The sequence below is a fragment of the Myotis lucifugus genome, unplaced genomic scaffold (assembly GCF_000147115.1).
Source record: "Myotis lucifugus unplaced genomic scaffold, Myoluc2.0 scaffold_2, whole genome shotgun sequence".
Taxonomy (NCBI): Eukaryota; Metazoa; Chordata; class Mammalia; order Chiroptera; family Vespertilionidae; genus Myotis; species Myotis lucifugus.
In genome coordinates, this window is record NW_005871050.1 from 914,699 (window position 1) to 932,313 (window position 17,615).

The 17,615-nt window shown below is 36.0% G+C and overlaps 1 protein-coding gene across 1 annotated transcript in view; it reads left to right on the plus strand.

Moving 5' to 3' along the window:
• Positions 1-15,225, plus strand: part of MCF2 (MCF.2 cell line derived transforming sequence) — a 121,766-nt gene extending 106,541 nt beyond the window's left edge. Inside the window, 6 exon segments of the mRNA XM_023757085.1 lie at positions 2,404-2,496; positions 3,583-3,661; positions 6,844-6,910; positions 8,502-8,611; positions 10,390-10,484; positions 15,154-15,225. Of these exon segments, the coding sequence (XP_023612853.1) occupies positions 2,404-2,496; positions 3,583-3,661; positions 6,844-6,910; positions 8,502-8,611; positions 10,390-10,484; positions 15,154-15,225 (516 nt within the window).
• Positions 15,226-17,615: the final 2,390 nt, after the last annotated feature.

A 17,615-nucleotide genomic window follows, 5' to 3' on the forward strand; every position in this document is an offset into this window, starting at 1 on the left:
CTTCAGAGACCTCAGTTCATGCATTTATTATTATCATCTATTTTTTTAAAAAATATGTATTTATTGATTTTTTTGAGAGAGAGAAATGTCGTTGTGAGAGAGAAACACGGATCTGTTGCCTCCTGTACACACCTGCCGGACTGGGGATCAAACTTGCAACCTGGGTATATGCCCTGACTGATGACCTTTTGGTGCACAAGATGATGATGCTCAGCCAACTGAGCCACCCTGGCAAGGGCTATCATCTATTAAAAAAAATAACATACCACACAATGCTTACTATGTGCTATGAATTGTTCTGAGTGTTTATAAATATTGTTAACTCATTTGATCCACATAGCAATTTTATATAAGTGGGAACTATTAGTAACCTATTATTCCAATTTTGTGGATGGGAAAGCTAAGTTCCAGAGTGATAATTTACCCACGAGCACATAGCTGGTGCAGTGCAGCTTCAGACCCAGGCAGATTGCTCTATAGTCTATGCTCTCAATCACTACACCAAGGTAGGAAGCCTGTACATGTTCATTCATTCTTTCATTCCTTCATTCATCTTTTTTACTCCCCATTCTCCACACGTGCCTCCTCTCTACCCCTGTAGCAACCATTCTAATTTATTTATTTTTAAAAATATATTTTATTGATTTTTTACAGAGAGGAAGGGAGAGGGAGAGGGATAGAGTTAGAAACATCGATGAGAGAGAAACATCGATTTAGCTGCCTCTTGCACGCCCCCTACTGGAGATGTGCCCGCAACCCAGGTACATGCCCTTGACCGGAATCTAACCTGGGACCCTTCAGTCCGCAGGCCGAGGCTCTATCCGCTGAGCCAAACCAGCTAGGGCCCATTCTAATTTATTTGCTGTATACTGTCCAGTTTGTGTGTTCTTGATAAATGTATTCTGTATACATGTAATTTGGAACTGAGAATAATATTGTCTGATAAATATAATGGTTACATTTCCAGGGTAACTTGGAAAAATCTCATTTAATCTATAATGATACATTGTATGTGTTGCAACGAAGTTGAGAAAGCAAACTCATACTTTACAAAGCTCATTGTATGACCAAAGCATTTAATGCCTGTTATTTAATCCTATATCAACTCTATGCAATAGGTATTCTCCCCATTTTATAGTTGAGGAAACTCAAGTTCAGAAAGGTTAAGCAACTTGCAGCAAGAAACATAACTATTAAGTGGTAGAGGTGCAATTCCAATCCCAGCCTCTTGGACTCCAAAGCCCTTGTGCTTTCCATCTTATCATGCTATTGGGACAAAGTAATGTATTGAAGCGAAGTCAATTTAAATAGACATTGAATATGATATTATTACTTTAAATTCTGATGTTTAAGCAAAAGTAGGTTAGAGTGGTTGAATAGGAATATAAAGATATTTTTGGACATTGAGAAAGTAATTTCTGACTACATTCAGGGTAGATGCCACAGGCTCTTTCATTTATATGTCACATTTCATTTCTAAGTATAATCCTTTTTATTTTCTTTGATATGGAGATCTCACTAGCATTACTTTGAATGCTTATCAGCCCTAACTAGGGTCATTTGTAGGGCTCATAAAAGGAACAGAAAGTAAGATATTCCTTTTAGATAACTGGGCAAGAATTGAAAGAAAAGAGAACGGAGAAGGGGATTAAAGAAGAATGTGTGTAAAAGGGAGTAAAATTGCTCAAAATGGAATTAACAGTGCTATTAGCAGCACAGAATGAATGAAAATGGAATATATTGTGCTTTGCACAATCATATGGAGGACAAGAAAAACTGTGATAAGGAATGGATATTATATATAAAAATTTTACTGGCTATAAAAAGACATCATTCTCCCATGACAGATTATTTGTTTTCTAGAAAGGCTGAGAGAATGGTGGAACTGGAGGGACTCCTTGTGTACCTGGCTGGTTTTCCCATACCCCATAAATCAGATGTTTGTAACTTATAGGATTTCTATAGAGATAAGTAATAAGTTGTAAGATTAACTTATTTTGTAAAATAGTTGTTAAAAATAACTATTTAAATTAATGTTGGATGACCTTTTAACACAGATGTTGCTTACTTTTACTTCTTTTGGACATAATTTGTTTTCAGAGTATACAGTTAATTTATAACAGAATTCAATCTTAGATGGACTACTTGAATGTTCAGATATATAACCTTTGGTTCAATCACTGGAATGGGGCATGCAATTTGCACAATAAGTGCATAGTTCACTGCAAACATTTAAATATTCAGGTCTGTGATTGAAATATCATTTCATATAATTTCATATTTTTTGAATATAAAATGTGTATTTTGCCCAAGTGATAAATTTTATTTAGAATATGATGGGGGTAGATTTAATGTAATTTCGTATTCAAAATGCTCATGAAAATTTTGACTTATATATTATAGATGGATGAAGTTGGAATCACTGAATATGTAAAAGGAGATAACCGCAAGTTTGAAATCTGGTATGCTGGGAAAGAAGAAATTTATATTGTCCAGGTTGGTAATTTAAAATTTTTTCTAAAAATCATTTTGGTTACATTATAAAATGTCTCATTCCTTTCATATAGGTCACTTAAATATTATTTAGTTATTATTTTTTTCTGGTATGGGTAAACATTTTTTCAGTAACAGGCTTTTTTTAAAACGACGCATGCCTATGGTGCTTTCTAGGGCTTTAAGTTTTCACAAAACTTCACTAGGAGATTTATCAACTATAGCTGATAGCCAAGAGCTTAGCAGGTGCTTCTCTTTCCCCATCAGGTTTCTAGAGTTACAAATTCATAACAGTTCTGAGTTCCTCTTGTGCTTGGCACTCAGAGAGTAGAGTACCTGATTACAAGACAGAGCAATGTGACCATAGACACTTGATCTGTGTTACTGAAGACTATGGTTAAATCTCTGGCCAGATATGCTGTAAGGTCCAACCTGTTTGAGTGAAGGGTAGAGGAATGAGAACATTTCAAGAGTATGTTGTAATTTCAATAATTATTTGTATCACAACTTGTGACAGGTGAACATGATGTTATCTGTTTAAAGTGCCCAGTGCTTTTTCTTTGTTTTAATTCTGTACTAGATGATTATAATTTCATAAAAATATGTTTTCTTGGCTTTAGTTATAAGACTTCTTGCTATCTTTAAACAAATATATCTTTTAAGTAAAGGGAGGATATTTAAGGAAGCTTGCTTGCTGCCATCAGTTATCAAGATTACTCTGCAATAGTAATCTATTTTGTCTTTTCAGAAACAGTAGGACTTGTTTTATTTTACAAAAATTAAACAAAACATTTATATTTTAAAAGAACCCTCCTACAAAGAAAAATAACTGATATTATATTTCCTAATTAGTATGAATGTTATTATTTAAAGGCAGTTTCAAAATGGTTTTGACCATTATTTCATCTAATTTGATGGTTGCTTATTTGCTTCTTAGAAGTTTGAAGAATCAAAATGTTAGTTTGAATATGGTGGTTCAGGACTCCTGTTCCGGTTCATATTTGATAAACTTAATTGCATTGGTTTAATATAAAGTATCTTTTTTTAGAAGAAACATGTCTTCTTCTTCCCCCTTTTAAAAATCTTTAGGCTTCAAATATAGATGTGAAGATGATATGGTTAAAAGAAATAAGAAATATTTTATTGAAGCAACAAGAACTTCTGACAGGTAAATTTAAGCCAGTATTTTTTTAAAAACAAGAAGTATAGTAAAGTTCATTGACTCAGATTTTGTGATAATTTTTATAGGGAATGGGAATGATATTTACTTTAAACTATTTGTAATGAAAGGGCTTGTTAAACTAGTAAGAGATCAAGACTCATGGGGTTGTTTAAACTATTTTGGAGAATGAACTTTACACTAGAAAATGAACTCTAGTGCTTAAGAAGTAGTTGTGAAATAACATATCAAACTCACTGTGTTAATTCTGAGTCCTTACCATGAAGCAACTGTTTAGGACCTCAAGTAATCAGTGTTTGGCAATGTTGGGGTAAGGGTGGTTCTAGTAATATACTCGAATTTCTTTTTTTTAACTAAATCTTTATTGTTCAGATTATTACAAATGTTCCTCTTTTCCCCCCCATAGCTCCCTCCACCTGGTTCCCACACCACCCCATGCCCTTACCCCCCCGCCACTGTCCTCATTCATAGGTGTAAGATTTTTGTCCAATCTCTTCCCGCACCCCTCACACCCCCTTCCCCCAAGAATTGTCAGTCCACTCCCTTTCTATGTCCCTGCTTCTATTATATTCACCAGTTTATTCTGTTCATCATATTTTTTTATTGACTTAATTTTTAGATTCACTCGTTGATAGATATGTATTTGTTGTCGCTTTGTTGTTCATAATTTTTATCTTTACCTTTTTCTTCTTCCTCTTCTTAAAGAATACCCTTCAGCATTTCATATAATCCTGGTTTGGTGGTGATGAACTCCTTTAGCTTTTTCTTGTCTGTGAAGCTCTTTATCTGACCTTCAATTCTGAATGATAGCTTTGCTGGGTAAAGTAGTCTTGGTTGTACGTTCTTGGTATTCATCACTTTGCATATTTCTTGCCACTCCCTTCTGGCCTGCATGGCTTCTGTTGAGAAATCAGCTGACAGTTGTATGGGTACTCCCTTGTAGGTAACTGTTTTTCTCTTGCTGCTTTTAAGATTCTCTCTTTGTCTTTTGCCCTTGGCATTTTAATTATGATGTGTCTTGGTGTGGTCCTCTTTGAATTCCTCTTATTTGGGGTTCTCTGTGCTTTCTGGACTTGTAAGTCTATTTCTTTCATCAGGTAGGGGGAGGTTTCTGTCATTATTTCTTCTAATAGGCTTTCAATATCTTGCTCTCTCTCTTCTTCTGGCACCCCCATAATTCGGATGTTGGTACATTTGAAGTTGTCCCAGAGGCTCCTTACACTATCTTCATATTTTTGGATTCTTTTTACTTTTCAGGATGGGTGGTTTTTGCTTCCTCATATTTCAAATCTTTGACTTGATTCTTGGGATCCTCTAGTCTGCTATTGGATCTCTGTATATTATTCTTTATTTCAGTCAGTGTATGCTTAATTTCTGACTGGTTCTTTTCCATTTTTTTGGCATTCTCATTAAGATCCTTGAAGGATGCCCTGACCGGTTTGGCTCAGTGGATAGAGCGTTGGCTTGCGGACTGAAAGGTCCCGGGTTCAATTTCAGGGCATGTACCTTGGTTGCGGGCACATCCCCGGTGGGGAGTGTGCAGGAGGCAGCTGATCGATGTTTCTCTCCCATCAATGTTTCTGACTCTCTATCCCTCTCCCTTCCTCTCTGAAAAAAAATCAATAAAATATTTTAAAAAAAGATCCTTGAAGGTCTCACTAAGTTCCTTGGAGATTTGTAGAAGATTCTTGAGTAACCTTATAACTGTGGTTTTGAACTCTACATCCAGTAGTTTGCTTTCCTCCATTTCGTTCATTTGCGACATGTTTCTTTGTCTCTGCATTTTGGCTGCTTCCCTGTGTTGATTGAGTGGCTTTGTGTGGTAGGTGTCCTATTGGGCCCAGTGGCTCAGCCTCCCCAATCACCTGAGGTGGACACTCTTGGTGCACCCCTGGGTGCACAGTCTTGTTGTATTTAAGCCTTGATTGCTGTTGGTATCCCTGAGAGGAAATAACCTCCAGGCCAATTGACTGCGAGGACACGCTGTGTCTGTAGTGGAAGAACTGCTGTGCTGGAGACACCCTTATGGGGGCAGGACTTGCTTCAGTGGGGCTTTGGTGCTCACTGAGTCTGCCTCTTGAGTGTGTCACTTATGGATGTGAGGAGTTGAAATCTGGTATCTGACCACTGAGTATACTGGCTTCTGGATCTCTGAGGAGGTGCAAAGTCAGCTACTGTGTGAGTCCACCCAGCAGGAGCTACAGCAAGATCTGCAGATTTCTCCTTTTTGTTTGTGGTTTGGAAGTTTTGGAGTTCTCTGACCCAGCTGCAGTTTGTTAGGTTAGGCTGCGAAAGGACAGATAATTCATTTGTGCCGCTGTGCACAGCTTGGGTGGAGTTGTGAATTGGGTGGGGCATGGTCTCAGAGAATCACCCAGGTGGAGCAAACAGCGATGGCTGTCCATCAGCCGTCAGCCATCAGCCGTCAGCCATCAGCCGTCAGCCGTCAGCCGTCCGCCGTCTCCAGGTCTCCGCGTCTCCGCGTCTCTCCGCGTCTCCGCATCTCTGCTTCTTGGTGCCTCCATGTCTCCGCGTCCCTGAGTCCCCAAGTCCCGCGCCCCCACAATAACAATGATCCCTGCGAGCAGCTCTGCGAGAAAGCCACCCTCACTTTCCGATCCACTGGCAGACAGTCCAGTTTCTCCCCATAGGAGTGTGGATCCCCAGAGTCTCGCCAGAAACAAGTTCAGTGCAGTCAGGAGCTTGTATCTTCCTTCCGATTGAAAAATACTGTGCACCCAGTTGCAGCCCGTTTCATGCGCCTCTGTACCTCTGCTCTTGGCGACTCTGCACCTCCTACCCAGTCTAAATGTGCTTTTTTCTTTCCTTCTAGTTGTATAACTTCCACTCAGCCAGCTTTCCCGTGATTCTGGATGATAGCCGTTTTGTCTTTTAGTTGTAGTTTTAATGTGGTTGTGGGGTGTGGCACGTATAGATATATACCTTATGCCGCCATCTTGGTTCTCCTCAAATTTCTTGAATGAAATATTAAATTTTTCAGTTCTCTCATATTCCAAATTCAGACTGGTTTTTTTTCTCTGGTTATTTCAAGTCTGTGAAGTTTAATGGGAATGGGTGTGTGTGTGCACGCATGCAAGTCATTGGTCTTCAAGGAAGGAAGAAGTGTGGCTTCTGAATGTTGCTTATATAAACTTTCTTTTATTCCACAGTTAAACAACAACAGCAGCGTAATCAGTTAACTGAACAGGACCAGCTTTCTTCTCAACAGAATGATGAGTAAGTTGTTATTCTTTAAGAAACATTACTCCCACAATCTTTTATTTTCCCTATGTAACATGAAGCAATGTAATTAAAGCATCTCAGACAAAAACTACCTGCCCTTTTAGCAATAACACATCACATTCCATAAGCACACCTTTTTCTCAGTTCTGTCCTTATACTTGGAGACTGATAGTCTTTAATAGTTATTTAATTGTTCCCCTTGATGTTAAAAAATAATACAATAGTTTGGGCCAAACACAATTACAAATACTTTGTTCTCAGTATATTGGGGGTGGAGGGGAGCTGGCAGGTAGGCTTACCATAACAGTGGCTGCATGCATGGATTTCTCTTCAATGTATTTTTGGACATCTTCAATCTCATCAGAGAAAGAGAGTTTAAGAATGGTAAAGGATTGGCAGCCTCTACTGGCCCACAGCTTTGTGGTCCCAGATGGAAACCATTTGCTGGTGACTTGGTCTCTCTTTCTATGTAGTTAGAGATGAGGTATGGGTCCTTGGAGGGATCCATGCTTGGACACAATCATGAAGTCTTTGAGGAAGGTAGCAGTAAAAAAAGATAGCACTGATGAGTGCTGGTTTAGAGATGCGGCCCTTGTATTTTGCCTCTAGGAATCCTAAAAAATGGAGTTTCCACAGAACATTTACAGATATGCAGAAAGATTCACCACACTGATGCCAAAGCCTAGGCACAGAAATCCAATCCACCATGCATCCTCTGACTGATAGAGGGATCATTGAATGACTTATTAATAATACCTTTTCTCTTTGTTGCATCATATCTTTCAGAGGTAGCTAAAAACAGGTGCAAAGTATGTTGGCTCATCTGGAGCTTTAAGAGAAACATTTAAAAGTCACAGCGGAAGTCTTTATCTTCACAATACTCAATCTTTTGTCATATTATAGAAGTCTTTAGATTTCATGTAGTAATTAACTTTATATTAGCTGATAAAAGTCAACAGTATTAATCAGAGTAAAGTTTTGTCATTTACATACATCTTATTTAATTGATTAAGGTTAAAAGTTCACAGAGCAACAGGGATTATTTTGTTTTTATTTTTTCCAACATTATTAAGTTATGGTTGACAATTAAAATTTTATATATTTAAAGAGTACAATTTGAGGATTTAAAGTACATATACATTGTGAAATATTCACCATAGTTAAGCTAATTTACATATCCATTGCCTCACACAGTTATCTTTGTGTGTGTGTGTGTGTGTGTGTGTGTGTGTGTGTGTGTATGGTAAGGACATTTAAGATCCACCTCTTAGCAAATTTCAAATATACAGTATTATATACTATGGGGATTTTAAGCAATATACCTGCTTTTGGTCAAGAAGGGAGTAATTTTTTTCCTTGCATATTAAAGAGAGACCTTGCTGGTTTGGATCCTAGGATTTAAATTTTTATATGTTATGAACTATTACCACACAGACTTACATGAGGGAGAGTTAGCTCTGTTTGAATGGATTCTCAAGAGTATGTTCTTGACACATGGTATCAGTAGAACAAATACCGTTTTTAATTTCTAATTATTCTTTGACTATGTAAAAGCTCACTTATCTTTATGTATTTACTATTTCAGAAGGCAACAGCAAGCTTTTATAGTTCCTGAGATAACTAAATCAGAGCACACCAGCACTGTGGTAGGGGTCCATGAGGCAACTTCGACAGTTCAGGCAGAAGCAAATACAGGTATGTGTCATGGTCATCAAGAGGTAAGATTCATGATTGTGCAGATTCTTTTCTCTCATTGTTCATTTTGAAAATCTACACATCTATTATCTTTGTATAAAGAAAACTAAATTAAAATATTTTTATAAGGCTTATATGCCTTGGATTGCAAGATGCTGGTGGGCACTGCAGAGCAGTGATTGTCAAAGTGCAGTCCCTGCATCAAGAGCATTAGCATCACCTGGGAATTTGTAAGGAAGGCGAATTCTCTGACTCTGCCCGGGACATTCTGAATCAGAAATCCTGGGAGTAAAATGCAGCAGCCATCTGTGATGTACAGTTCTCCATGTGAGTGTTTCTGATGCATTTTCAAGTCTGGAAACCCCTGCTACACAGTGTAGATAGAAAGATGAATAAAACACATATTGGCTTAAAGGAATGCACACTTTAACTGCCATAGATTTAACGGATAGAGTCATTTATACCTGGAATAGTTTTTAATGCAAATTGTTTTATTTACACTGATTTCAAACCATTTGTTTAATTCATCAAATATAGCACAGTCTGTGTGCCAGGAATTGTGTAAAGCCCTGGGCATAAAGTTTAAGATATACTCAACTGCCATCCCCATGAAGCTAGGAAGAAAGAAAGATAATTCAAGGAGCAATTAAAATTAAGTGAGAAAAGTATTTTGAAAGGGAAGTACAAGGTGCTACAGAAGCATCCAGCAGGGTCACCTGAACAACTGTGGGATCAACAGCATAGACCTCCCTGGAGAAATGCCTAACAGATTGCCTGATATGCAGTAATAATGATGGTTCCTAATCTCTACTAGTTGAGGAAAAACAAGTAATGATAACATTGCTCAACTTTCAGTTATCCATTTAAAGGTCACTTCCATCAGCTCATTTGTGCTATAGCCCCCAGAGCAGTCAAGAGAGAGCCTAGTACCAATGCCTTCATTCGACAGGTGTAGAAACCAAGACAGAGAAAGTTGACATTACTGTTATAAGATTACATGAACAGTTTAGTGTGGCCAAGTTGTGATACTGTTAATTCTCTGCCTACATTAGATTGCTTAATTTGTATCTTAACATGCAAGGCTCTTATATGACATAGTCTCTGCTTAATAAGAGAGATAAGATAAGTAAAAAATATTACTAGGTATAATGATATAAGTGCTAATTGAATGGACCAATAAAAAGGCTACAGGAAATAATTTTGGAAGAGATTATTTTCTATAAGAAGGGGTAAATATTCTCTAGAATATTATTTAACTTATTATTTTTATTTTGTTTGGTAATCCTCACCCAAGGATATTTTCCCCCATTGATTTTTAAAGAGAGTAGAAGGGAGGGGGAGAGAGAAAAAGAGGGGAGAGACACACACATCAATTGGTTGCCTCCTGCGCACACGGCCTGATCAGGGCCAGGATCAAGCCTGCAACCCAGGTACATGCCCTTGACTGAAATTGAACCTGCAACCCTTCATTCTGTGGGCCAACACTCTAGCCATTGAACAAAACTGGCTAGGGCTAATTTATTTTTAATAACTCTCTCACCAACCCCAACTTGAAACCATCCTAATAAGTAAAAGAGGTGATATTTCTGAAATATCAGCAATTCTAAAACAGTGCAATCTAATTGGAGGTTTTATTATAGGGAGATACTATTCTTGGACCACTGTAGACTTGCTTATTATAGTAAATTTTACTTCTCTCCTTTGTTTGTTCCTGCATTTACATTTTTCAATGGACCAACACCATTAAGTAACTGTCACCTCCCATGTTTTTCTTATAGTTTGGACTGAAGAAATCTCTGAAAGCCCTGAGTCATGGTCAAACAACTATTTTTCCTCTTCCTATGTTGACAGTGGAGAAGAAAGAACCCTACTGGTGAGTAATGACAAATTAAAATAAATAGAAACTCTTAAAGCAGTTTTACTGATGAAATAGGTGAAGTATGTAGGGACATTCTTTTGTCAGTATCCTTGTGGTGTATTCCACGGCCTAAAGTTTTAAAACAATTATGAATATTCAATAAGTACTTTGCTCTGTAAGTAGAACTTATTTGTGCTATACATGGAGTTCCTACTGAAGTTGATGAGATGAATAGTCATCTATTCCAAGTCTCTATACATTGACCAGTTTCATCTTTTTTTAAATTTCTTTATTGATTAAGGTATTACATATGTGTCCTTATCCCCATTACCCCCCCATCCCTCCCACTCATGCCCTCACCCCCCTGTTGTCTGTGTCCATTGGTTAGGCTTACATGCAGTTTCATCTTTAATTAAACGTCACCACTGTGTTTTCAACCAAGGCATGTGAGATAAAATCAAAGAACAAAGAAGGGTCAAATATACTTTATATGCACCCCTATGTTCATAGCAGCACAATTCACCATAGTTAAGATTTGGAAACAGCCTAAGTGCCCATCAGCAGATGAGTGGATTAAAAAACTGTGGTACATCTACACAATGGAATACTATGCTGCGGTAAACAAGAAGGAGTTCTTACCATTTGCAACAGCATGGATGGAACTGGAGAGCATTATGCTAAGCGAAATAAGCCAGTCAGAGAAAGATAAATACCACATGATCTCACTCATTTATGGAATATAATGAACAACATAAACTGAAGAACAAAAACAGATCCAGAGACAGAAAAACATCGATCAGGCTGTCAAACCTTAGAGGGAAGGTAGGGGAGGGTGGGGGTAAGGGGAGAGATCAACCAAAGGACGTATATGCATGCATATAAGCCTAACCAATGGACACAGACAACAGGGGGGTGAGGGCATGAGTGGGGGGGGATGGGGGGTTATGGGAGGATAAGGACACATATGTAATACCTTAATCAATAAAGAAATTAAAAAAAATAAGTTTAGATTCCAGATTGGAAAATAGAGGAAATAAACATTACACATTAATAATATTTGGGGAATATATTTTAGTGGGGTGTTAAAAAATGTGCTAATGATACCAAATGTCAGCATATTGGAGCAAGAGGTCACCCCCTAAAACTAAAGGAGGTTGCTTTAAGGTAAAAGTAAGTGTTGTACGTACTTTTGCTATTTAAGTAGTTTGCAATGTTGTTACGATCCTAGTGGATTATTAGAGGGATGTTAGGACTAGGGTATACCTCCAATTTTCTGAAGTCACCAGCTTGGAGGGTTGGAATGATGCTTTGTAATGGACTGCTGCTTGATGCCCTTCAGAACAACAAAATCAGTTTGGCAGTTTTAACATTGAGATATGGGAATAGTGGCATGGATAACCACAAAGCTGAAGAGCATTGACCTGAATGCTTTCTTCAAAAAAGTAACAGAATATTCTTTCTGCTAATAATACAGTGACCATAATCATAGATGTACAGTAGTTTACAGTTTACAATATTTCCCATTTAATATTCATAGTATTATTAAGAGGAAGGGCAGGCTTTATTACCTCTAATGGACAGAGGCGGAAGCTGAGGCTCAGTGTTGCTGGGAGATTTGTCTAGAGTTAATTGTCTAGACCATAAGTGCTCAAACTTTTTAAAGTAAGAATTCTTTACATTCTTAAAAATTATTGAGAATCCCAAAGAGTCCTTGTTTACATTTATTGATATTTATCAGATTATAAATTAAAACTAAGAAATATAGTTATTTATTCACTCTTTAAAAATATTAATAAACCCATTGTAAGTTCATTTAAATAACATTTTATTAAAAATTTACATTTTCCAAAACACAAGATTTAGTTAGAAAATATTTTTGCAAGTCTCTTTAGTCTGCTTTTGCATTCAGTCTGTTGTGCTATCATACATCAGGTAGTTATTAGAAAACTCTACTACTGTATACTTGTGAGAGGATAAGAGTGAAAGGGAAATAATGTCTTCATATGGATTTGACCTTGCAAACCCTTGGAAGGGTGTCAGGAACCCCCAAAGGTCTATCTCCTAAACTCTGAGAACCACTGGTTTAGACTAATAATAAAAATAACTTCCATTTCTTTAATTAATACTGCTTAAGGATGGTAGTTGTTCAGATGCAAGTGAAAAGTCAGGGGAAGCCACTTGGGGTTTAAACATTTGCTGTAGATAATCTATGAGGGGATGATTGTCAAGAACTGATAACATCTTCAGTAAGCGTTTCCCCACCTATAGTGTCAGAAAATAAAGCAAATATGCAAAACTGATTAGTGCTTTAATCATAGGGGATGGAAATGTAGAAAAACCTATTAGTTTCCCTCTTCTCCCAATAATTCCCTAAGGTGTGCTACTGAGAAAATCATACAAAAATAGTTAAATGCATACAAAAAAGAAGGCTCCACCAAAGCAAAATGGGTTGCAATGAGCTTCTCTTTTAGCCTCACTTTATAAAATGAAAAAAAGTCAGAACTAATGGGTGCTGCTTTTCTCATAGAGCTGGTATTGGGGTTAGCTCTCCTATTTTTATGAAGCTACTTTATTAAATATCAAGTAGCTCTTTCCTGTCTGCTCCTTAGCCCATTTGGTAAAAATACTGCTCAAAAGACATTCATCCCAAGTGATGTGGATATTGTTTTTAAGTTAATTCCTTTGGATGTGCAAAGACTCGACATCACAGTTATTTCTTTTCTTTCCTTAAAAATTAATTATGGTCCTCTTACTTTTTAAAATCATGTATTCAGTGTGTAAGATATTGTGCTTGAAATATCTTGGAATACATCTGGACATGAGATATATTATTTCTTCTTAATCTGCTTTGTAACCAAATGTAATCAGTATGCCTTGGATTACTTAGGTTATTAATGAATCAAGTTAAAAATATAGCTGCACCCCTGGCCACTGTGGCTCAGTTGGTTGAGCATTGTCTCGTGCACTGAAGTGTTGGTGGTTGATTCCTGGGCAGCGCATATACCTAGGTCATGGGCTTGATCCCCAGTTGGGGTGTGTATGGGAGGCGACTGATCAATGTTTCTCTCACATTAATGTTTCTCTCTTTCTCCCTCTTCCTCTCTCTGTAAAATAAAAAACACACACCTTAATTCTTTAAAAAATATATAAAGCTGCAAAAAGATTAATGTCAAGTAAAGCACAACATTTAATCTGCTTCTATCGGACCCAGAGATTTTTGTACCCATTATTTTTACTTGTGCCAAGCAGTATAAAGCCTAGAAATCCTTTTGGGGGCATAAGCAAATCTTTGTTCAGGGCAATTGCCTTTTGTATGTGCCAAGATAAATTTTTCATGAGAGCAGATTGCAAATAACAGTATTTTAAAATTATTTTAATTTTCTTTTTTTCCTGGATATATGCTTATGATTAATGTAACTTAAATTAGTTGTGCTCTGTTATTTTCTGTGTAGTTCATGGTGTAACTCTCTTTTTGCAAATAAAAGTGAGTTCTTCAGGCTAAATAAGCACATGTTCCGCTTTTTCCCCCCATCACAAACTGCTTTATGTTTGTTTGTTCCTGCAAAGCTGCTGCAGCTATCACATTTACCATTGAAGTACTGTGCTAATTGTTTGTCACAGAGCATGCAGTTGTGCAAGTAGTTTTGCAATCATGTTTATAATGTAATTTTTCAAAACAACCTTTCAGTCAGCAGGCAAATATAAAGCCTTAACAGATTGCAGAAAAAGAGGCTCAGAAGACCTCCTGATTAAAAATGGAGATGTCATTCAGCTTCTCCATGAAGATGCTGAGGGTCAATGGTATGTGTGTTCTCCATGCCTGTGATGACCTCCGCCTGGGGCACATGGGTATCTAATCAAATGTTCTGCTTTACTTGTATCTTTATTATACAGTCTTAAGAAGCAGAAATATCACATTTCTTATTAGTGTTTCATTTTCATTGCTTCAGCCATGCCTATATAGCTCACTGAAAGGAATGTTAACCTTTGGTGAGTGAAATATGCTTTGAAAGAATGAAATGCTATGAGTCTGCATGTTTTTGTGGTTTACCTTTTGCTCAGACATTAGCTAATACATCTGGCTTTGTAATGGCTATAGATCGCATTACATGTGGTAATTTAATTCATTCATCAAATCACATTTTAAATGAATGCCTATTATGCTCTGCTCCTTTACAACATAGTCACACTTCTCTATCAGTTCAAATATTGACTTTTTAGTCTTATCCTATCATGCATTTGACTTCATTTAGCACCAATTACAAAGATAGTTCTGCCAAATATACTGTTTAATTTTAGAAAACCCAAAGCAAAAAGGAATATTGTTTGGAAGAGGACTGTGACTAAAGCTCCCATAAATCTTAGAAAATTTATATGAAATTATTATTTTATTGTGTCAATAATTTTAACTGAAGTGCTACATTGACCATGCACTCTGACCCTAAAGATGGAAGAGTATACATAGGAGGGTGAAAATTAATGATGTATCATTAAAATAATAACCACTTTTGCTAGTAACCTCAGTCCTTTGTAGGTTACTCAAAAGACTCAAGAACAGTGTCATGAAGGTCTTTGAATATGTGCAATAGCTTTGTGAAATTTTGAGCTGCAATGCAATGTAATGTCTTTGTTTTTTTATTAGCTTATATTACCATTGTTGGCTACTAATTAATGTATTATTTAGGTTGGTGAAAAATCTAAACAGAAGAAAAGAAGACCTGATTCCAGGGGACAGTCTGAAGATTTAAATCGGTGACTATAGGTTTCAGAATGCCAAATTTACAGGTATAATATGAACAGACTGTATACTATTTGTTTAAAGGCTAAAAAATTTAAAGTTTTACCAAGTATGCAATTGGCATAGGGTAAGAACCTCTTTGCACTTAGAAATAAAGTTGCAAGCCTACTATGTTAGCTAGGATTTAATAAACATGTTAAACCCTTTCTTACGAGGTTGATAAGTTTGAAAGTTTCCGATACTGTGGTGTCTTACAAGAGATCCTTCAGAACTAAATACTGATAAAATACTTTTAAGGTATAAGCTTTACTATCCAAGAATGCTTTACCAGTGTGTTTTTACTCAGTTCACAGAATATGTTCTTTCCTTATGGTAGGTTTCTGCTATACACACACACACACACACACACACACACACACACACACACACGCACACTTCTCTGTATCTGTATACAAGATTTGATATATGAAGGCAGTATGAAGCAATGAGAACTAATCTAATGTTCATTTCTATTTTAAAAAAACTCTTTCAAATAAAATTTCTGTATACAAACCAATGTTTTTGTAGATTTTCACAGCGAGTGATACTGAGCTGTCTATAAAAAGGCAGCACACACACAAAAAGAAAACAGACTTGTTTTTGAACTTGTGTGTGAACAAGATTATTATTATTATATGTACATTTTTCCTTTGAATTTCTAGTTTTGGATTTGTATCTGAATTCCAGGTAATGATACATTGTGTTTAGATGGATCTATTAGACCAGGAATAACTTATTTGGTTCCAAATTTCATTTATGACATAAAATAAAATCTAAGGTTGATAGGGCTCAATATAAATATTGGCTCACATGGGAACCCCACAAATAGAGTCACTTTTTATTTGTTTTTATTATATTAGCAATCAATAATCCCTAAAATTTGGATATTAAATGACATAAATCTAAACACATGGGACAAAGAAGTAAAAGCACAAGATAAATTAGAATTATTGCAAGTTGGATGAAAATGGAGCATATCAAAATTTGTGGATGCAGCTAAGGAAGGTAGAAAATGTATATCTTTAAATACTTGTATTACACACTTAAAATTCAATGTAATTCACCATATTAACATAATGAAGGGGAAATTTATGTAATCATTTCAATAAATGCAGAAAAGAACCAGACAAAATTTTATACCATTCATGATAAAAAGTCTCACCAAACTAGGAATAAAGTGAATTTCCTCAACCTGCTAATGTACACTTGTGAAAAACCACAGCTAACATCATACTTAATGATAGAATATTGAAAGCTTTTCTTTTAAGATTTGGAAGAAGCCAAGGATATTATTCACTCTCACCATTTCTAGTCAACATTGATACTGGAAATCCTAGCCAGTGCCATAATTCAAAATAAAAAGATAAACAAAAAGATTAGAAAAGAAGAGGCTACACTTGTGCTTAGCAGATCATTTATATGTATAAAATCATTAGGTATCTACACACAAAAAACCCTACTAGAAGTAATAAATGAATTTTATAAGGCCAAGTATACAAAGTCATCATACAAAGTAATTTTTAATTCTATATCATACCACAAAGTGTTAAAAATAAAATTTAAAAAAATAATACCATTTACATTGGTAATATAAAACATGAAATAAAAATAAGTCTAACAACAAACATCTAAGACTTTTATACTGACAATCAGAAGTCATTGCTTAGATACATTTAAAATGACCCATGGTATACTAGTATACCATGTTCAAGAATTGGAAATCTCAAAGTTGTTAAAAAGTCAATTATCTCCAAATTGACCTGTAGAGTTAATGCAATCAAAATCTCAGCAGGCCCTTTTGGAAAAAAAAATAGACAAGTTTACTCTAAAATGTACACAGAGAGGGAAAGAATTTTAAAAAGAATCTCAAAATTTGGAAGACTTACATACCCTGATTTCAATACCCTATAATGCTACAGTAAATACAGTGTCATGTAGAAAAATAGAGATTTCAGTAGACACACATATATATAATCAATTAACATCCAATCAAGGTGCCAAGTCAACTAAATGGGAAAAGGAAGGTTGTTTAATCAAATGGTGCTGGAGCAACTAGATATCCATCTAGAAAAAGTAATGAACCTCCATCCCTCCACCGCACTCCATACACACAAATTAATTTGAGTTGGATCATAGACCTAAATATAAAAGCTAGAATAATAAAACTTATAAAACCAAAAAGGCAATATATTCATGGCTAAGTGATTAACAATTTCTTATGTAGGGCAGAGAAAACACTAACCAGAAAAGAAGAGTATCAAACAAATACAAAGAAACATTGCATATGTTGAATCAAGCACTTTACAATGTTACACATTTATACTTGTTAGAATAAGATAAAATCTAAGAGGCTAATATTTGGAATACTT